A 22,862-nucleotide genomic window follows, 5' to 3' on the forward strand; every position below is an offset into this window, starting at 1 on the left:
TGCATCCTTGCTTTCATATTCTAGTTCTCTCAAAATTAATGCCGACATTGTGTCTTCCTGCCTTGCCACTAGATACGAAACCCTGCAAATTAAACTTCGGTGAATCCTGCATGGGAGCTCTCTTCTTGCACCTCTGATATTTGAATTTTCTCCCCATTCAGAAAATATTGTCTTTATTCATTCTAGCAAGTGCATGACCGTACATTTCCCAACACTATTATCTACCTGCCACTTCCTTTCCCATACACCTAACTCCTTCTGCAGACTCTTTGCTTCCTGAATGCTACCTGCCCCTCCACCTATCTTTGTATCATCTGCAAACCTGGCCTCAAAGCCATCAATTCCGTCACCCAAATCATTAATCGGGATCTGTCCGAGGCTCATTACGAAAAACGCACAGCAGCACCTGTACCTTTGTAGAAGCTTGTGAAGGTTCAGCATGGTAGACTAATGTTCTGACCAGTATACTTAATATACTTCAATGCCAAGAGTATTGTAGGAAAGGCAGATGACCTTGGGACACAGATAAGCACATGGAATTATGACATTAACAAAAACATGAAATGCTGGCAGAACTCAGCAGGCCAGACAGCATCTCTGGGAGGAGGCAGTGACGACGTTTCAGGCCAAAACCCTTCATCAGGCTGAAACCCTCCTGATGAAGGGTTTCGGCCTGAAACGTTGTCACTGCCTCCTCCCATAGATGCTGTCTGGCCTGCTGAGTTCTGCCAGCATTTTGTGTTTTTATTTATTTCCAGCATCTGCAGATTCACTCATGTTGCATTGGAATTATGACATTGTAGCCATTAGTGAGGCTTGGTTGCAGAAGGAGCAGGACTGGTAACTCCTTGTTCTGGGGTCCAGTTGGTTTAGATGTGATAAAGCAGGAGAGATTAAGAAGGGAGAGGGGTGATATTATTAGTCAGGGAAAATGTCACGGCAGTGCTCACACGTTATTAGGATTATATTATAGACCACAAAACAGGATTTAGAGGAGCAAATTTGTAGAGATCGCAGACTGTTGCAGGTAACAAGGTTGTGATGGTGGGTGATTTTAACTTTGCACACATTGACTGAGACTCCCGTACAGTAAAAGGGCTGGGTGGGCTAGAGTTTGTCAAATGTGTTCAGGAAAGTTTCCTTAATCGGTACCTAGGGTCCCAACTGGAGAAGGTGTGATACTAGATCTCCTTTTAGGGAATGAGACAAGGCAGGTGTCAGAAGTTTGTGGAGGAGAAGGCTTTGTATCCAGTAATCATAATGTCATTAGGTGCAATATAGTTATGGACAAATAGAGGTCTGATCCTCTGGTTGAGATTCTAAATTGGAGAAAAGCTGATCTTGATGCTATCAGAAAGGATTTTGCAAGTGTGCATTCAGACAGGTTGTTTTCAGGTAAAATTGTGCTTGGTAAGTGGGAAACTGTCAAAAGTGAAATTTTGGGAGTACAGAGTTTGTATGTTCCTGTCAGAATAAAGGGCAAGGATAACTGGTTTGGGGACCTTGGCTTTTGAGAGATACTGAGGCCCTGGTTTAGAAGAAGATGGTGCATAGCTGGTATAGGCAGAGAGGAGGAAATGAGGTACTTGCAGAAACACTTAAGAGGGCTAAGAGAATGCTTGAGGTTGTTCTAGCAGACAAGGAGAATCCAAAAGGCTTCTGCAGATATATTAAGAGCAAATGGATAGCAGGGGATAAAATTAGTCCTCTGGAAGATCAGAATGGTCAATTATGCTTGGAATTGAAAGAGGTGGGGGAGCTATTAAATGGATTTTTTTTGTCTGTGTTTATTCGGGAGACTGATAGGGAAGTATATTGAAGTGAGGCAAAACAGCAGTGAAGTCATGGACCATATAATGTCTACAGAGGAAGAGATGTTTGCAGTCTGAAGGCATATTAAGGTGGATCAATCTCTAGGGCTTGACCAGATGTTCTCTCAGACTCTGTGGAGGGCAACGGCAGAAATTGCAAGGACCTTAGCAGAGAGATTTCAAACGTATCCTTAGCCATTGGTGAGGTACCAGAGCATTGGAGAAGAGCTAATGTTGTTCCGTTGTTTAAGAAAAGCTCTAAGGTTAAGATGGAAAATTATAGGCCATTGAACCTGATATCAGTAGTGGGTAAGTTATTGGGAGGTATTCTAAGGGACCAGTTATGTAAGTATTTGGATAGATAAGGTATATAGATTAGGTATAGTCAACATGGTGCTGTACATGGTAGATTGTGCCTAACCTCTCTTAGTTTTTTGAGGAAGTTACCAGGAAAGTTGATGAAGGTAAGGGAGTGGATGGTGTTTACAAGGACTTTAGAAAAACATTTGACAAGCTTCCACATGGGAGTTTGGTCAGGAAGTTTCAGTTGCTCTGCATTTAAGATAAGTTACTAAATTGGACTTGACATTTGAGTACAGTACTAGTAGATGGTTGTTTCTCTGATTGGAGGCTAGTGGTGTGCCTCAGGGATCACTGCTGGGTCTATTGTTTGTCCTCTATATCTATGACCTGGATGATAATGTGACAAACTGGACCAGTAAATTTCCAGATGACCCCAAATTAGAGGCATATAGGACAACAAGGAAGACTATCAAAGCTTGCATTGGGATCTGCACCAGCAGGAAAAATGATCTGAAAAATAACAGGCATTAAATGTGAGGTGTTTCCCTTTGGGAGGGCAAACCAGGGTAGGACTTGCACGCTGAGTGGTAGGGCATGGAGGAGTGTGGTAGAACAGAGGGATCTGGGAATAGAGATACATAATTCCTTGAAAATGGCATCATAGGGATATATCAAAAGCTTTTGGCACATTGGCCTTCATAAATCAAAGTATTGAGTACAGGAGTTGGGATGTATATTGAAGTTGAGATGTTGGTGAGGCCAAATTTGGAGTGTTGTGTACAGTTTTGGTTATTTACCTACAGGAAAGGTTGAATAAGATTGAAGGAGTGCAGGGAAAATTTACAAGTACTTGAGTTTGGTGATAGAAAAAGGTTAAATAACTTAGGACTTTATTCCTAGAGCAATGAGAATGAGCAAAAGATTTTATAGAAACATACAAAATTGAGGGGAAAGATACGGTAAATGCAAGCAGGCTTTTTCCACCAAGGATGGGTGAGACTAGGAATAAAGGTCATGGGTTAAGTGTGAAAGATGAAATGCTTAAGGGGAACAAGAAGGGGAACTTCACACAGAGGGTGGTGAGAGTGTGGAATGAGCTGGTAGTGGAAGTGGTGGTTCAATTTCAACATTTAAGGGAGATTTGGATGGGAAGGGTATGGAGGGGCTATGGTCTGTTTACAGGTCTGAAGGTGTTGGCAGTTCAGATGCTTTCAGCATGAACTACAGGCAGTCCCTGGGTTACGTACGAGTTCCGTTCCTGAGTCTGTCTTTAAGTCGGATTTGTAGGTAAGTTGGAACAAGAACATCTGGTATTATTTAGCATCAGTTCGTCAAACGTTTGTCTCAGTATATAGTATATATTTTTCCTTTCTATGCGTATAAAACACTTAAGAAACCTATGTATTCCAATAATTAAACTGCTGCGTTGCTTAGTAATAATTGTAGCTTTCATCGGGGCAGGGCATTTCACATTCTCCATTATTCTCACTTTATCCATTATCCTTTAAAATTGTTCCGATCATTGGCCGACTGTAGCCTAACGCTTTTCAAATGACCGATGGCGTTTCACCTCTTTCCAAATGCTTTTTTATTTCCACTTTATTTTCAATTGTGATCGCTTCCCATCAATGGAACAGAAACACTGCGGGCGGCGGGTCCTGATCTCCGCCGGCTCCCGAGGTCCGCTGGGTCCTAAGGACCACCACACTGAGACAGACTAAAAGGGGCAAGTGGGGGCTGTGCTGGGTTTGGGTATTTCTTCCTCCACAATATTCCGCGTGGGTATTTAAACTGGAGGTGGCAGCATATTTTTTACGAGGTCATGCTGCGAGCTCGACATCAACCCGGCATGGATGGTGCGGGAGTCACTGGATCGACAACAACCTGGCTCAGGAATAGTCTGTCACTGGATCGAACTCGCTGATCTCACTGCGCCACCAGCCGACCGGAACGGGGGGAGGGGGAGCGGGGTCAGGGGGAATCTTACTAAGAAAAACTTAAGCCAAATACAAAGTTAAGCATTCAACAGTGTCAATGGCAATGACTTAAAATGGCGGACAGGGTCGCGATCCAACTTAAAATGGCGGACGACATTCTCCTTCCTTGGTTCGTAAGTACGAGTTGACCGTAAGTCGGATGTTCGTAACTCGGGGCTACCTGTATATCAGAAGTGCATTCGCAGGGCTTTCAGCGTTGTCAATGATCCCACAATCTCCTTAACCTTCTATCGTCAGGCAGTTTGAGAACAAGAACTGTTAGGCTGAGCCAAAGTGCCTGTCGTGTTCTGTGACTCTATGGTTCTGAAATGTATTTTGACTGCCATCTAAAAGAACATTGAAGTTGAGTGCAGCTTTTCTTTATTTTTACTTGTAGTCAGAGGGGTGCAACAGATGTCCAAATCAGAATGCCACAGAGAAATCCTGCCTTAGATCCTCTCCTGTTAAAGAGAAAAGAAGACAACTGATTGGTCTCTATCAGGCCATTTGTGAAAAAGTTCGACAGTCACCATATGACTTGAGGCAAAACATTTTGGAAGATCGTAAGGTAAGGAGTCAGATTATTTATCATCCAGAGGGATCTAGGTGTTCCAGTGAATGAATCGCAAAGAGCTCGCAGGCTGCTCCAACATCTTGTTAAAAAGGCTAACAGTATTGTGACCTTCATTGCAAAGGAGATGAAGTTTTATAATAGGAAGGCTTTGTTGGAGCTGTACAGGGTGTTGAGACCTCACCTGGAATACTGCACACAGTTCTGGTCACCTTAGCTATATTTAAAAAAGAAGACATTGGAGGCTGTTTAACGGAGATACACCACACTAATTTCTGGGATGAGAGGTTTGTCCTGCCAAGAGAGATTCAATGGATCCTACCAGTATTCCCTTAAATTTATAAGAATAACTGGTGAGGTAGATTTGATGTTTTCACTATTGTCAGCATCTTGAATAAGGAACATAATTGCAAATGAAAGGGCTGCTCATTTAAAATAAAGGTAGCTAGTAATGTTGTCTTGCAGAAGTTGAGGAATTCTCTGCCTCTGGCTGATAGCTGTATCAATGGAAGTACTTAAAGTGGAGATGGATAAATATTTGCTAGACCAGGGGTCAGCAACCTTTACCACTGAAAGAGCCACTTGGACCCGTTTCCCACAGAAAAGAAAACACTGGGAGCCGCAAAACCCGTTTGACATTTAAAATGAAATAACACTGCATACAACGTTTTTTTTGCCTTTATGCTATGTATAAACAAACTATAATGTGTTGCATTTATGAAATTGATGAACTCCTGCAGAGAAAACGAAATTACATTTCTGCATGCAACAAAAACATTTTGAACTCCGAAAAAAAGACGTTGGGTTGAAAGTTACTTTTAAGTAAAATATTCAATGTCTATTTGAGTCCTTCTTGTATTTATGAAAAACGCCGAACTTAAATTTTCCGCCAGCAGCAAACCAAAAATATCATCAGCCAGCTGTCAGCCTGAAAAATGAAAGGACTATTTCACTGAACAATGAAAAAATATGAATATAAGTAAAATAATAGGCAATTAAAATATTTATCATACTTGGTTAATGGGATTTCTGCTCCTGGACCTCAGCGCACAGCGTCTGCACATCAGGGCTGTATGATGTCACCTTCATCTTTACACAGGATCGCAAGCTGTCATCTGTGAGGTTTTCAATATCACTCCATTTGTGTTTCTGAGCAAGAACGGCCTTCTGACGGGCAACATCTTCAAGGTCTGCTGTCAAGCGTCTAAACTTGGACACCCATATGTCTTTGTCGGCTATGTCGGCCAGTTCCATCTCAAGATCAGGTTGACTCACACCTGCCAATGCAGTCGTATTCAGTAGGGAAGGATCGATGCTTAAGGGAGTGACCGGGAAGGATAATGTGTTTTTTTCCTCTCTGAACTCACAGAAGTGTTTCCCAAACGATGTTTGCATTGCGATGATTGCAGAATGTAAATACTCCGAAATTATCATGTCGTGACCTTGTTTGAACTCTCTCAAATTGGGGAAGTGAGACAAAGTGCCTTTATGTAAATCTCTGGCAAGCACTGTCAACTTGCGCTCGAATGCCAAAACATCCTCCAACATGTGCAGGGCTGTACGTCCTTTCCCCTGAAGAGCTGTGTTCAGCGTGTTCAGGTGCGCTGTCATGTCTACCATGAAGTGTAGCTTTTCCAGCCACTCTGGCTGTTCCAGCTCAGGAAAGGTGAGCCCTTTGCTGCCCAGGAAAGTTTTCACTTCTTCCAGACACGCGACAAAGCGTTTCAGCACCTTCCGTCTGGACAGCCAGCGATAAAAACACGTTGTAGCGGTGTCAGTAAACTGCAGTCAAAGATAGCTTTATTCGAACTAAACAGCCTTGCTTTTAAGCCTCCCTCAACCCAGCCCCCATGGACGCAGATGCTGCAAAAGACGCGTACTCACAAACCCCCGTAGGCTATCTCCCTTAGCCGGAATGCTGGCTAATTGTGAGCCGTTTCGGATGTGGCAGGAAATGTGTCGCTACACTTAGGTTGTACAAGATCACCATAATTACATTTCAAAAGCTAACAAACTAACATAAAATACATTTTAATTAAATACTGACCAATTATTTCCCAAAGCCACAGGGAGCCGCAGCACAGAGGTGAAAGAGCCACAAATGGCTCGGGAGCCGCAGGTTGCCGACCCCCGTGCTAGACCAAGGAATAGACTGTTTTGGAGAAATAACATTGAACTTGAGCTGAGGGCAGCATAGATTAGACACAGTCAAATTAACTGGTGGAGCAGGTTTGAAGGGCCTGTTGGACTACTCTTGCTCCATTTTTCTGGTCTTTATGAATACAGTGCATGAGAAGTATTATCAGTGGCTGGTCGTTTTTGAATTGGCAACAAAAATAAACTATAGAAATTATCTTTGAGATTGGTGGCCTCATTTTTGTGTACTAGTGTGTAAATTTTAAGTGCAAAAGAAAACTAATGTTGCCAGATTGGTGATGTGGAAAGGAGTGCTTAAATTTGCTGGTTTGTGATGATATTTGCATAATTATTCACAAACCTTTGAAGTGTATTGAGGCATGAAACATGTGGAAAACTGGACATAAGTAAAATTGTCTGGGATGGGAAACTTTCAATTATAGTTGCTGTCTGATGAAGTGGTGAGTTCTTGAAGTAATTATGAGGAGTCAATTTTCAACTCATTTGACTTGATACATATGCCCAGACTAATGCAAATTTGAAAGGAGATTGGTATAAGCTCCTTCTACATTCAGAGGATGGGAAAAATGATTTACAGTGGCAAAAATTACAAGTACAATGTTATGTCATGGCGCCTTAGTTTCTTGTTACTGATTTCACGTTAGTTTGTTTCTCTTGATTGTAGGAAAAGACATCTTCAAGCCTACAAGACCGACTGCGGTGTTTGCTCATTGAGGAATCTAATAGTCAGGAAAAGAAAGAAGTATGTGTTTTTTTTTGTATCATTAATTGTAATGCATTGTCACTCAGAGTAAGGTTTACCGTCACCCGCATATGTCGTGAAATCTGTTCTTGTGTGGCAATACATAGTAATAAAAAATATAAATGAAGTTAAGTATACTGTGTATGTGTATGGCAGAGGGGAATATGCTGTTCCTGAATCACTGAGTGTGCCTTCAGGTTTCTGTACCTCCTTCCTGGTGGTAACAATAAGAAGCGGACATGTCCTGGCTGATGGGAGTCCTTAATGATGGATGCCGACTTTTTGAGGCATTCCTCCTTGAAGTGTCCTGGATACTACTGAGGCTAGTGCCCATGATGAGGCTGACTAAATTTAAAACTCTCTGCAGCTTACTTTGATCCTGTGCAGTACCCCACCCCCATAGCAGGTGATGATGCAGCCAGTTAGAATGATGTCCATGGTACATCTGTAGAAATTTGAGTGTTTTTGGTGACACACCAAATCTCGTCAAACTCCTAATGAAATATAGCTGCTGTCATGTCTTCTTTATAGCTGCATCAAAGTTAAGTAAGTAGTGCAAAAAGTGTGGAAAAATTACTGAGGAAGTGTTCATGGGTTCATTGCCCATTCTGAAATCTGGAAGTGGAGTGGAAGAAGATGTTGATTGACCCACTCTTAGAGGATCAGACTAATTCTAAATAATGCCAGCCATTCAAGAAATTTTCTCTTCCCTGTATCCTTAGTCTTTGTAGTGCAAATTGACAGTCAGCACAAGATTGTACAGTACTTTTTGGATCAGAAGCAACATGCATAAATTAATTAAATATTACAGACTCAGTGTCCACTTATGAGTTTGCAATTGTATACAGAAACATTTAGTCTTTATTTTCTAGCAGTTATTATTCTAATGACACCCAATTAATTGACTTTCATCTTGCAAAATAATGCAGCAGACTTGTATCAGAAAGAAGAGTTTTTGTATGTATTGAGCAGAAATCTAACAGCAAAATATCATCAGGGATTCTGTATTCTTCAGGACCTTTGTCTCAGATCCTCTGTATGTGTGCATGGAGGCTAATGGAGAAGTGAGATGACACTGAATGACATAATATTACCTTTAATACCACTTAAACCTATTCTCATTTGGTCTGATGTTGTCTATGACGAAGGCATGTTACTGAAAGCTTGAAGCCTCCTTTAATATAATTTTAATGGAGAAAAACTTTGCATCGGCTGCTGCAATGATATCCAAGGCATCTATCATCTTGGAAAATGGTTTAAGTGTCTATTCCTAGTGATGGCTCCCATCATCTATCATTGCTGCTGATGTCCTCAAGTTCCTCTGATCCTTACCCTGAAAGTCCTGCTTACAACCAATTTCCCTCTAAAGCACTCCCCACCTTTATCATTACCTTTTCTGACCATGAACAAACTTACCCTTCTCAGTGTTTTTTCATGCTCATTTTCCACCTGCCATCCTTTCCCTATTAATCCTCTATTGCCACTCCCCTTTTCCATCTCCCAGAAACCCCTCCATGAACACCATTTGCTTGCATGACTTCACCACATGCTCCATTCTCTAAATTGGTGGAAGTTTTGAGGTGGGGAGGGGAGGCTTCAATACAAGTCCTACCACATAAAGTACACATGCAGTACATATACAGTGCCTTGGCTCTAGTGTGCTGTTGACTAATGCTCAAGTTCTGCAGGGACTCCAGTTGCCATTACTGCTTTGCCTCAAAATATGGATAAGAAATGAATTGCAGTTGTGAAGTTAAAATGATTGTCGTCAACATCAGTGTCACATTTGATTGAGTGGAGTGACTGGTGGGAGGTGCGTCAGTGAGTCACTCCTTGTGCAAATGAAGGTCTGCTGTTGGAGGGCAGCTGTCTCAACCCCCAGGACTTTGCTAGAGAAACACACTGGGGCAGAGTTCTACTTCTGTCCATATATAGCTGCTTCAGTAATGATAATTGTCCATCACAAAGGCAGAAATGGGGATGCTTGCTGACAATCAGAGTTCAGTTCCATTTGCAACTCTTTGTATAATGAATTCTACAGTTTCTGTGTGTAACGAGCCTTTATTTTCAGGCATGGAGTGGTAAGTGGCAAGAAATACCAATAGCATACAGTGGGCCAGGCAATGACCAAGTCTCTCAATCATATTTAGCACCAACCTACCAAATGTTGAAAGGACTAGATAGGGTGGATGTGGAGAGGATGTTCCCTATGGTTGGGGGTACTCAGAACTAGAGGGCATAAGCTCAAAATTGAGGGGTGAGCTTTTAGAACAGGGGTAAGGAGGATTTTTTTTTAAGCCAGAGTAGTGAATCTGTGGAATGGTCTTCCATTGAGTGAGATGGAGGCCAAGTCTGTGGGTATATTTAAGGTGGAAGTTGATCATTTTCTGACTGGTCAGGGCATATGGCGAGAAGGCAGGTGTGTCGTTGCATGAATGAAATCTTTGGAGAAAATTACTGGTAGATACAAGCAGCTTCTTTATTTGACAAAACAAGGTACAGCAGGCATCATATGGAGACACTTTTGGTGGAAAGGTCTACTGGCCCAACACAAAGGACAATTCCATATTTACAAAGTATAGACAATGCTTTCTTTTGAAACTACATATAAACTTCACACCTCCTGATTCACATCTATACTACAGATGCCAGTTTCGTCTAGACTGGGCTTCACAGCTTTTAGGAATGCATTGTTCCAAATTAAGTCTACAGTACATTTTCAAGGAACAGAAGATTGGTAGCCAAAGCCATATGCTAAATGTAAATGATCTAAACCCAAAAATCACTGTAAAAGGTATATGGGTTGAGTGGGATCTGTGATCAGCCACGATGAAATGGCAGAGCAGACTCGATGAGCTGAATGGCCTAATTCTGCTCCTATTTTTTATGGTCTTATTTTCAACTGCATTGGCATTGCTCAATACCTCATTATAAACATCCTCATATCATCATTGACCAGTACTGCATGAATTGACCATACAAGGGTTTTCCACCGTCAACTTAAGATAGTCTGATGGAATATTTTTGTATGCAGTTCCAGTAATACTCAAGAAGTTTGACTCCAACTAAGATAAAGCTACCAAAATAAATTTTACTCCCTTCACACTGCGTGCATCATCTGTGACTTGTCCTTCACCTCCACATCAAGGCCAGCATCTCCCAAGCTTGCTCTTTTCAAACCTGGGACAAGAGCAGCAGGACCACATTTGCTCCACAATTTGCAAGTCCAAAACCATCTCTGATCCTTCTACCTTCCAATATAGTTGGTTTGGAATCCTGGAATTCTTTTCTGCCTTCCAGTGTGGCACAACTTGCACCACAAAAACAGTACAATTCAAGAAGTTGGCTCATCTCTTTCTGTGATTGTGTAGGGCAATGATTTCAGACTTGTGTAGTCCACACCCTGTAAAAGAGTGGCATGAAACTATGTGTGGTTTGTATGAGCTAAGTTAAATATATTCATGAGGTTTTTTTTGTCAGAAAACTATTGCATGCAATGTTCAAAATTCAAAATTAGGGAAATCAAGCTGAAAGTATACCTTACCTTTTATTTTTTAAAAATGGTTGTTTTGTGCATATGCTGGAAGCAAATTTGTTATTGTATTGGGCTTCTATTTCCTCAACTGCATACTGCAGTTTCAGAATCTAATTAGACTTTATCAACTTGAATCTGTGTATCTTTTGAAGACATTATCTTAGAAGGCTTCAATGTATCAATATTTAAGCCTTAAAGTAGCTTTTGCTATCATTTTCCTAAAATGAGTAAATTTTAGCATTTTTTTAAAATGAAATTTCATAAGCCTTGCTATTAAATCCACTGAAGGAGATTGATCTTTTGCAGATATTTAAAGCTGCTTTGTTCAAATACCAACTTGTTTACACCATTGCCATTCTCTTGGACTGAGACAACTGTTGCTGCACGACTTCGCTAATATTTCTGCAGTATTCAATACTCCAACCTTTGATGCAACTCCGCTTGGTAATCTGCCTCACTGGCATTGTGTTGTGCAATTGTACTTTGATCCATCACAATATGGGCACTGCACCTTCAGTATTGCCATCTCTTAAACGTGTGCAGTCACGTTTGGTGTATGTTTGATGTATCTAGGTCTAGTATCTAGATGCCGCTTTCTTTATATTACCTGCAAACATGGAATAAGTTTCTATATTCCCGCTCTGGTAATTTTCTGCATTGCTCTTTCCAAATGCCAGTTCAGGCTGAAAGCCAAGATGTGTAAGTATCGGTGGTTTATTTAGCTCAGAAGAGTGTTTCCAACTTCACACTTCACCCACCAAGAAGACTTAATTCCACTGCTGCAAAGCTGCTTCTGACAAGTCTCTTCACACTGGGATATCTTTACTTCAGGATAGAATTTTCTTCAAGGGTGAAAATTATGTGTAAAATTAGGTTATTTCTGCCCTGACTTGCTTAAGATTGGACATGATTTTGTGCAGTCAACCAGAAGAGTAGAAAATAATTGTTTATATTCCACTTTGCATTAAAATATATATTAATCTATTTGCAAAGGGTATTAAGGTGATGAAAGTGGGTGCATTTCAAAGCAATGAACACCTTAATAAGTAGAGGCCTCAAAATTATGGAAATTACTTAAATGCAATAAATAATTCTCAAATGAATTTATCTATAAATAAATCTGTGTTGCCCTTAAGGCATTTATTTAGCTTTATCACATTTTCACTTTAGTAATTCGTTTGTAACTATTTTTTAGTTAAAGTTGAGATTGATAACTACGTTGCAGTTTGTCAAAGGAAAATTCATTATCTGTGATGTTTCGCGGCATGCGATGACGTCACACCCGGTTTTGCCGCGTCTTGTAGGTAAATACCGGTTTGGAGAAACAGGAAGGCGTGTGCAGGATAAGCACGAAAAAAGTTCCATTTCTATGCACTAAGAAACATCATAGAAGCAATGCCGTAAGTTCATATGACAATCGGTATGTTGAAGTAAAAATGTTAACGCTGATTCTGTTAAAAGAAATGACGGTTGATAAAATTTATTTTCTTGTGCTATTGAAAGCATTGCTGGGATGTTTGTGTTGAAGTGTATTTAAAGTTGTTGATGGCGTAGGAAGTTTCTGACTGTATGCTGTACTTTAATGAGACTTTAATGTGTAATATAGTTTGTTGTAGTTTTATTTTTACAAGTATTTATGATGTAAATGCGATGCCAAGAAGGAAACATACTGTATATATTTTGTATTGTTTTATCAACAGTTTTCACCATACGTTAATGTGGAAGAGTGAGCAGTAAATGGTTAATCTTCCTGTGATCCTGTCCTCATTGGCTACGGTTTAACTTGGTGTTTAGCTCAGTGTTTCTACACCCTGCATGAGAACACTACAAAATCATTCATTATTCTTTGTTCCTAAGAAGCCTCATTCTTATTTTTGTGGGTTCTAAGACAATTGATAAGGTCAATGTGGGAATTGCAGACTCATTCCACAGGAGGTGATTAATAGAATGATTTGGTGGATAGTTCATGAGGTGCTGCCTCTGTGTACTCCTGATCATTAGACCTATGATGATTCCGAAGTGTATCCTGTATTCTCCTTCGGAAGTTGAAGTTTAAGTTTCCAGATCCGCAGATTCCCATGAGTTGGTGGGGATATTGTTTTCCTCTAGCTATGTGGTAACCTGCTCCTATGTAAACACTGAAAATAGTTTCTATTTAGAGAGTTTGGTGTTGAAAATGTGAATAAAGTGGCCAACTCTGTGAGCTGACACAGGGCACTGATTTTTTTAAACTTTCCACTGAATATGGAAGAACTAGCAGAAATATTAATGTATCTCTCAAGAGCTTTGAGCCTCCTGTTAGAGGGCGTCAAGATCTCAGATAATATAAGAGAGCAGGGATCATTTTTGGCTGGTAAAGAAAAGTTTTGTGCTGGAGTCGATGACCACATAAAATACCACAGTGGAAATTAATTGTGCTTGTTGCACATCACAGACAGTTTTGAGAGGGAACTTATTTTCCAAGATTGGTTAATGTCACTTCCAGTACACAAGTGTAAAGGAGAATGATATAATTGTTACTCTGGATCTGATGCAGCTCAATAAAAAAATAAAATGAAGAACACTATAATAAAAACACAGTAAATATAAATATATAAAATAGCTTACCTACATAGATTGTATCTACATTAAGTGAAGCTAGGTTCAGGAGATAAATAAGGTGACTGATAGAAAATGATAAACTAGTGGTGGTAGGGGGAGTGGCTGGGTGGGTTAATGAGTGTTAATCAGCCTTATTACTTGGGGAAAGTAACTGTTTTGTGGTGTCTGTTGTTCCTGCCAATGATGCTGCATAGCCTCCTCTGTGATGGAAGTGGGACAAACAGTCCATGTGCAGGGTGGCTGGGGTCTTTCATCGGAAAGATTTCCTGTTTGTGTAGGATGTGTCTAGGACCATGAGAGACTGTGCAAGATGTGAATCCCAGGAACTGGAAACTGCTCACAGTTTACACTACTGTGCTGCCGATGTAGAGAGGGATGTGAATGGTACAAGTTCTCCTGAGGTTGTTAACCATTTCCTTTGACTTGTTGACATTGAGGAAGAGGTTGTTTGCCTGGCACCAAGCCTCAGGCTCTTCCACCTCCTCTCTGTAGGCTATCTCGTTGTTGTTGCTGATGAACCTCACCACTGTTGTAAAAGTTTATAACTGATGCTACTTCAAAGTTGAGCAGTTTTTTTCATTTGTGCTGGTTGAATGACTTCATCCATCTTGTGTGAATAAAACAGCACAAGCTCTTTGATGGTGTTTTTTTTGTAATTTATTTTTATTGAAGTTCATCATCAAATAAACATTTCCATAAGATGTATTTCAGATATTGTACATATATATAGTCATATATGCCCCAAATCTCCGCATAATATTTATCTGAGATATGCACTTTATAGAAAAGAGAGGAAAGAAAGAACAAGTGAAATGAACCTTGTTACAGATCCCAGAGCTCCAAATGCGTTTACAATCTTAAACAATCCATTGGTAGCAGATCATTTGGGACTTGCAATTCCTCTCTGTGGAATAATATTTTAAGACTTTGCTATTGCCCAGAAGTGATCTGAGGAAGAATCCCTTGGTGTTTGGAACCTGGAACACATTCTGTGATTAGGTGGTGGAAGCACGTACTCTCATAATATTAAGACTTTTCGGAATGAATAATTGAATCACCAAAGCATGGAAGATAAAGGTCAGTGCTGGTTAAATAGGTTAGTAGTGATGGGTAAACCACTGGAAGAACTTAGCTGGTCGAGGATCTGCATTAGTACTGGTTGTTTAAATGTAAAATAGCCGTTGTAAGTTGGTGAGAAGAGTGAGGTGAGGGGCTGCTGTGACAATGGGGTGGGGGAGTGGGTGGAGGGAATGATGGGTAGATGTAGCTAAGTGGGGAAAGGAGAAGGGTACAGACAGATTAGTAGGTGATTAGTGGAACCAGATAAGGGAATAATTGGCAGATTGAAGCAGTGAGGAAGGTAATAGTAAAGGTGAATGAAAGGAGAAATAAAAATGGGGAGATTGTCAGCTTTCCATCCCCTCCCCTAGCTCTATTCCATCTGCTCATCATCGCCTGTTAATCTGACTTATCTATCACCTGCCAGCTTCTGTCTCACATCTCCCTCTAATTTCTGTGTCTAGGTTATTTTGCTCTCCACTCAGGTCTGAACCTGAGAAGTCTACCACCCTTTTGCCTCCACAGATGCTCAACCCTCTGAGTTCTTCTAGTTTATCTTTTGCTCCAGTTTCCTATCATTAGCATAGATGGGTTCTTGATGGTGGTCTTGGTAAGCCAAAAGGCCTGTTTCTGCACTGTTTGACTACTCTTCTGCCCACTAAGATCTCAACCCTTTTCTTATAAACTGCTCCTTAATGTCCTGTATTTTATATTCTGTGCCAGTGTATTTTTTAGAATATTTCTGGAAGTGAAAGGCCTTGCATGAATGTGCACGTAGCTGCAGAAACGTTGGCACACAAGGTAAACCCGTCAGTTTACCATTGATGGACACATTAGGATGCGCTTTATAAACTACGGCTCAACATTCAATACTAACATCCCCTCAAAAACTAATCAATAAGTTCGACTTTGGCCTCTATACCTCCTTCTGCTATTGGATCCTGGACTTCCTCACTTGCAGAGACACACACACACACACACAGTCAGTTTGGATTGGCAACAACATCTCCTACCCAACCTCGGTCAGCATAGGAGCGCTACAAGACTGTGTGCTTAGCCCCCTGCTGTATTTGCTTTACACTTAGACTGTGTGGCTACTAATTTGCAGAGCATCTGATAAAAAGTACAACAACAAAAACCTAGGGCAAGTCACTACCCTTTGTACATTCAGTCCTCCACCACCCTGCCCCCTGCCCCAGCACTCTGTGGCGCCATGAGCCAGTGGAGCACTCTCTTGGCTACTCAAAACAAGTAAAGACTTCAGTTGAGTTCAGATGTTCTGAAAAATCCCTTAACATATAATTTTATATCCCTATAACCTGTAGAAACAAAATGATGAATAAGAAGTGTGACAGCATAAAGGTTTGTTGTAACTTAAGCCTTCAGGGTCCAAGTTATTATAGTTATGAAGTGCTGGAGCTTTTTTCTCTGTTGTACGCACCAAACCTGGAGTATAAACACTCGGATATTGAACTCTGCTCCTGAAATTTAATCCTTCATTGTCATTGCACACTCCTCTGCCTTCATCCTTGGCATTTTAAAATTAGGTTCAATTCTGCCTACTAGTTCTAAAGACTTTCCTGCATGAATGACTGATACTTGAATTCTGAAAGTCCATATCCTTGTCTGAACAAAAACTTACGAACAGCACAATGTTATGTAGCCCCACAGGCCACCTTCTGGTTATAGAAATGATGGTTGAACAATGAATTAAATTTACTCTTGTATTTTCATTGTGAATTTCAGGCCTTTTTTTACGAATAAATGAAGAAAACTCTTAGCTTTTACATAAACACAAGTTACACTGCAGATGCTGTGGTCAAATCAACACGTCCAAACAAGCTGGAGGAACTTAGCAGGTCGGGCAGCATCCGTGGAAACGAGCAGTCAATGTTCCGGGCCGAGACCCTTCGTCTGGACTGAAGAAGGAGGGGACAGGGACCCTAAAAAGAAGGTAGGTGGAGCGTGGGAAGGAGAAGGCTGGTGGGTGTAATTCCAGGAGTAGTAATTCCCTCCCTCTCCTTTCCCCCCATCCCAGTTTCACTCTGCTTCCTCCTCCAGCTGCTTATCAGCTCTCTCATGATTCTGCCTTCTACTACACAATGCTTTCCCCTTACATTCCTTCTTCACCTTTCCTGCGTATCGCCTCCCTGCTTCCCCTCCCTTGATCTTTCCTCTGATTGGTTTTTCACCTGGTACCTTACAGCCTTCTCCTTCCCACCCTCCCCCCACCTTCTTTATAGGGCCCCTGCCCCCTGCTCCTTCAGTCCAGACGAAGGGTCTCGGCCTGAAATGTCGACTGCTCGTTTCCATGAATGCTGCCTGACCTGCTGAGTTCCTCCAGCTTGTTTGTATCTTTTACATAGTTCCTTTCAAATTAACAGATATGGCCATAAATTAGTTCTAAATAAATAGTTTCAAATACTCATAAATTTGATTTGCAAGAGATAACAAGATTTCATGAACATAAGTAGGATCATCATTTATTCCCACTTAGTTTTCCACCTGATAGCTAATTTTCAATATTTTCCATTTTATTTATCCATTATTCCATGTGTTCTCACCTTGCTGAACATCCTCCCATTTTCAAAGCACATTCTTGAAAGCTTTCTGAGATTACGAATACTCCACATCACTAGAGTAGTCTGTTGTGGTTTTCATTTTATGGTTTCAAGTTGACTCTGATTGAACCTATCATTGTGATATTATTCTGGGGGAACGTTGTCTCATTTTTTTAACTGCATTGCATTTGTGGTTTCTAAATGACAATAAACTGAATCCGAATCTGAATAATCTTTTTCAAGGTATTTTACTCCAAGTTTCATAATAGATTCCAGGTTATTCCATGATGACCAATGTTGATAGCTTCGCATTTTCTCCTTTGCAGTGTGGTCTCAACTGCTATGCTCCATCCACAGGAACCATTGACAGTTTATAGAATGTTGGAAATGGAAGCCAGAGAAATGCGTATCTCCAAAGTCTTCTTAAAACTTCAGGATGCAAATCATTTCAAGTTCACTCAATTCTATAGTACCAATTTTTTTGGCTAATACTTGGATTTCTTAAAGTGCCTTATCAATTTAGTTAATTGTTCTGTTTTAGCCTGTCTAAAATTTCCATTTTCTTGCATTGAGAATAAAGTAATAGCAAGAATAAAAGCAATGAAGAAATCTAAATGGAGTTTGCAAAGACACTCATGAAAGGAGCATAATTCTTTGTCAGGTTCACAAAGACCCTGTAAGAAGATCAGAAGTTGCCAACTACATTCAAAGTAAATTGGCTCCATTAGGAACCTAGATTTTGTGACTTATTTGTTCCTCCTTTCTGTGTCTGTCTACAAGGTAATTTACATGTAAAGTTTTTTTGAAGGTGCATTACTTTTATCACATCTCTTTTAACAGTCAAATAGTTGTTTAAGAACAAGTTTGTAACAATTCCCCTGAATACTACAGTGCCTAAAATTGGTGACAATGATAAAATGCTGTATATATAGTGTCAGGTGTCCAGTATTTGTAGATGGGTGAAAAAAGTATCCACACTTAATCTATTGCTATTGTAGAGGTAGACTTGACCCAGTATAGGGGTAAGTTTGGTCTGCACCTCCAAGGTGGGGACCACAAGAACAGGTGACTTGGAGCACATTGCCAAGCTAATTTGCACCCTCATTTGGCTCGGGACACCAAACAGCACTTCCTCTGTGATCGGTATAGGGTCTGTGATCTCACTGCTGCTATGCCCCATTTCCATAGACGTTATGACCATCTCCTGAGTAAATAGTGTTGCAAAAAAAAAATCCATTGTAGATGTCTCCCAGCTCTTTAGGATCCACACATAGATTGCCACTCTAATCTTGCAAAGGACCAATTTTTTTCCCCCGGCTAACCTTTTGCTCTTAATATATCTGTAGAAGCCCTTTGGATTCTCCTTCACCTTGTCTACTAGAGCAACCTCCTGTCTTCCTTTACCCGTCCTGATTTCCTCCTTAAGGTTTTGTCTTGCATTTCTTATACTCAAGTAATTCATTTGTTCCTACATGCGTATACTAGCTGTGCACCTCTTTTTTTCTTTACCAGGGCCTCAATATCTCTCAAGCTAAGGTTCCCTAAACCTTTTATCTTTCCCTTTTTCTCTGACAAGAACATACAAACTCTGTACTCTTGGAATTTCATTTTGAAGGCCTCTCACTAAGCACAACTTTGCCTGAAAACAACCTGTCTCAATGTACAGGTTTGCTTGATTCTTTCTGATACCATCAAAACTGGCCTTTGCCAATTTGGAACTTAACCTGATTACCAGTCCTCCCTCCATAATTAAAACTAATAGTGTTATGATCATTAGATGCAAAGTGTTCTGCTACACAAACTTCTGTCATTTGCCCTGTCTCATTCCCTAATAGATCTAATACCACGCTCACTTACATTGGAACTTGTATACTGATTAAGGAAAGTTTCCTGAACACATTTCAAGTCATAGAGTTATAGAAAAGTTGCAGCACAGAAACAAGCTCTTTGACTCATCTAATTCGTGCCAACCCCTTTAAACTACCTAGTTGTATGCACCTGCTCCCAGACAATGTACCTATCCAAACTTGTCTTAAATGTTGAAATCAAGTTTGCATGTGCCAAATGTGCTGGCAGCTCGTTCCACAGTCACAACTCTGAGTGAAGAAGTTTCCCTTCATGTTCCCCCTATTCACCCTTAACCCATGACATCTAATTGTAGTCCCATCTAACCTCTGAGGGAAAATGCCTGCTTGCATTTACTCCTCATAATTTTGTATTTTTGCATTGTAAATTTGCCCTCAATCTTTAATGTTCCAAGGAATAAAATCCTAACCTATTCAATCTTATAACTTGGGTCCTCCAGTCCTGAAAACATCCTTGTAAATTTTCTTTGTACTCTTTTAACTTTGTTTACATCTTCCTGTAGGTAGGTGACCATAATTGCACACAATACTTCAATATCTTGTACAACTTCAACATAATATCCCATCTCCTGTACTCAATAATTTGATTTATGAGGGCTAATATGCCTAATGCTTTCTTTATGGTCCGATCTACCTGTGCCACCACTTCCAATGAAATATGGACCTGTATTTCCAGATCCCTTTGTTCTACTGCACTCCTCACTGTTGATTACACTCCAATCTGAGTGTCATCTGGCAGATCCGTTTAACCACATTATCATCCAGATCATTGATATTAATGACAAATAACAACAGATCCCTCACCGATCCCTGTGGCACTCCACTGGTCATGGGTTTCCAGTTGGAGAGGCGCCACAGATTCCGATGGAACACCCTGTCAGGCCCTGGGGATTCATCCATCCTAATTTGCCTCAAGACAGCAAACACCTCCTCCTCTGTAATCTGTATAATGTCAATGACCTCACTTCCATAGACTCTGTGTCTGTTTCCTGAGTAAATATAGATGCAAAAACATAACCATTTTAGATCTCCTCCATCTCTTTCGGCTCAATGAATATATTACTATTCTGATCTTCCAGAGGACTAATCTTGTCCCTTGCAATTATTTTGCTCTTACCATATCTGTAGACTCCCTTCAGATTACTTTGCTAGGGTAACCTCATGCCTTCTTTGCTCTCCTGAATGGTTTCATAAGGGTTTTCTTGCTTTTCTTATACTCCATAAGTGCCTAATTTGTTCCTACCTGCCTATACCTGCTATGCACCTCCTTTTAAAAAAAATCTTAACCAGGACTTCAATATCTCTTGAAAACCAATGTTCCCAAAATTTTCTATCTTCACCTTTTATTCTGACAGGCATATTCAAGATTGGTACTCCCAAAATTTCAGTTTTGAAGGCCTCCCACTTACCAAGTATCCCTTTTCCAGAAAACAGCATGTCTAATCCACTCTTGCCAGATCCTTTCCGATACCATCAAAATCGGCCTTTCTCTAATTTTGTATCTCAGTCTGCACTCCAGACCTATTCTTTTCCATATTCTACAAACTTCTGCCACCTGCCTGTTTTATTCCCTAATAGCAGATCAAGTATTGCACATTGTCTTGTTAGGACTTCTATGTACTGATAAAGAAACTTTCCTGATCATATTTGATAAACTCTATCCCATCTAGTCCTTTTACAGTATGGCAGCCCCAGTTAATATGATGGAAGTCAAAATCACCTTGTGTTTCTTGCAACAGTCTGTGATCTCTCTACAAATTTGTTCCCCAAATTTTGACGGACAGTTGGGTGATCTATAATAGAGCCCTGTTGACGTGGTCATTTATTTTTTTATTCCTCAGTTCCATCCGTAAAGCCTCACCAGAGGAGTTCTCCAGTTCTGTTGATCAATCTCCATTGTTTCTAAAACTACTAAACCCCAGAACACTGAGCCAGTCCTGCCCCTCCTAATGGCTGCAATGTAGTAATTCCGCATGCTGATCCATGCTCTAAGCTCACCTGCCTTTCCTACAATACTCCTTTTGCTTTCATTTAAATCAGCTGAGGATGATGACACACTTTACAAACAACTGTACGAGAGATTAGATATACACCTATTCTTATTTCTGTCACCCTCAAAGTGAACAAGATCAGCTAAATTCTTCAAAGCAATTGCAGTCTTACTTTCAAGATCCCTAACCCTGTGTGTCTAATCACCAGTGATTTATTTATTATTGAAAAGATTTTTTTAAATTTCTAAAATCTTCTTCAAGGAAGTCTGCAGAACTGAGTCCCTTGCTTCTCTTGCATACAGATGTCTAAGTCTTGAAATCTTAGTTTAACTTGGGCATTTTTTTGTCACGTTATCTTCATTGTTATAAAGTTTTCTTGTGGGAAAAGCCAAGGCATAGTCAAATAAATCTATAGGTCGTGATTTGTTCGGTTAAATCTATGATCAAGCTCTCATTACTTCAGTGTAAAGCCATAAGGAAATGGACCCCCCCTTCTCAGCCTCATGAAGTTTCCAGTGTAGGGTTGGCAGAGATTATTGAACTGCTCTTGGTGAGATTGGGACATTAACACGTGCAGAGATATCCTGTCCTTGTTAGTAATTGTATGGGGAAGTATACAGTTTTCCATGAAATTGCTTGAATCTCTACCCCTCCCCTACACATGTACCATGTACTGTTACTTGATTTTTCCTTCTCTTCCAATTGGTCTGGTCCTTTCAAATTGTAATCTGTAATGTTGCAACACCCTGATGCTCTTCAACAAGCTAATTGAGGAGCTTTACGGATGATGTAGGTGTGTTCAAGTACTTAAGATAATTCTGAAAGAAATGTCAGTCATAGAACCAAATAGGAATGAAGAGAGTAAGAAAGCAAGATGAAAAACACCAAGATGCAGAAAAAACCATGTACAGAGAACTTTAGAAGAGGGGCCAACAAATAGTAAATGGTTTTCTTCATGGATGCTCTGGTTTTATATGTAGTTTTTTTAATCATGGAAGTGTCTTCTTGGACAGTTGCTCCGATCTGTAAAGCAAGAGGCAAGCAAACACACTCAAAGTCGAATTTTTGTCATATGCACAGATGCAATGATAAACTTGCCGCTGCATCACAAGCTCATACCAAATAAAAGGAAAATAACTGGTAAAGGCAATAATTGACTTGTCTGTTTCCACTTAAAATCCTTTTAAGTAACAGAAAAATGATTTGTGCTGAAAGTTAGTTAAACAGATGGAAAATTAAATGTGGTAAATTGATGATGCAGTGACCCGCTTATTGCTGACTACATCAGCTAATGTCTGCAAATGCAAGACAAGCATCTAGCGTCTGTTCTTAACATGGTTTCGAAAACATTAGTCTAATTAAGACAGCCAGCATTGGAAACAAAATCTAGACATGATCTAAGAAGCAAGAAGTCAGAGCTCTACGTTTTACGGTTCAATTTTTTTTCTAGTTCTAATTATAAAAAGCAAGCACTGTCTGTCAGGACTTTCAGTGGAGCTTGATGAGATTGTTTGGTGTTTTAGGCACTCAGAAGAGGCCAATAAAAAAACAGACTGGCCATTGTTGGAGTAAGATGAGTTTAGAATGCGGAATTGAGGATTTGGTGAGTAGAGGCTTTTGGGGGTGGGGTAAGCCACCAGAAGCCATGGTACTTATTGGCACCAGCAACATAAGTAGGAAGAGTTTCTGA

At 40.3% G+C, this 22,862-nt stretch overlaps 1 protein-coding gene across 6 annotated transcripts in view; it reads left to right on the forward strand.

The window, feature by feature from the left end:
* The window catches only part of LOC132384633 (uncharacterized), a 134,774-nt gene that overhangs the window by 33,619 nt on the left and 78,293 nt on the right, over positions 1-22,862 (forward strand). For 5 of the 6 annotated variants that reach the window (XR_009508960.1, XR_009508961.1, XM_059955953.1 and 2 more), the window contains exons 6-7: positions 4,488-4,658; positions 7,483-7,560. Coding sequence is in view for 4 of the 6 variants with exons in the window: in XM_059955953.1 (XP_059811936.1) it covers positions 4,488-4,658; positions 7,483-7,560 (249 nt within the window). In the remaining 2 variants the exon portion in view is untranslated. The remainder of the gene's footprint in view (positions 1-4,487; positions 4,659-7,482; positions 7,561-22,862) is intronic. The other variant, XM_059955963.1, reaches the window with a different exon arrangement.

This window comes from Hypanus sabinus, chromosome 2 (genome assembly GCF_030144855.1).
Source record: "Hypanus sabinus isolate sHypSab1 chromosome 2, sHypSab1.hap1, whole genome shotgun sequence".
NCBI lineage: Eukaryota > Metazoa > Chordata > Chondrichthyes > Myliobatiformes > Dasyatidae > Hypanus > Hypanus sabinus.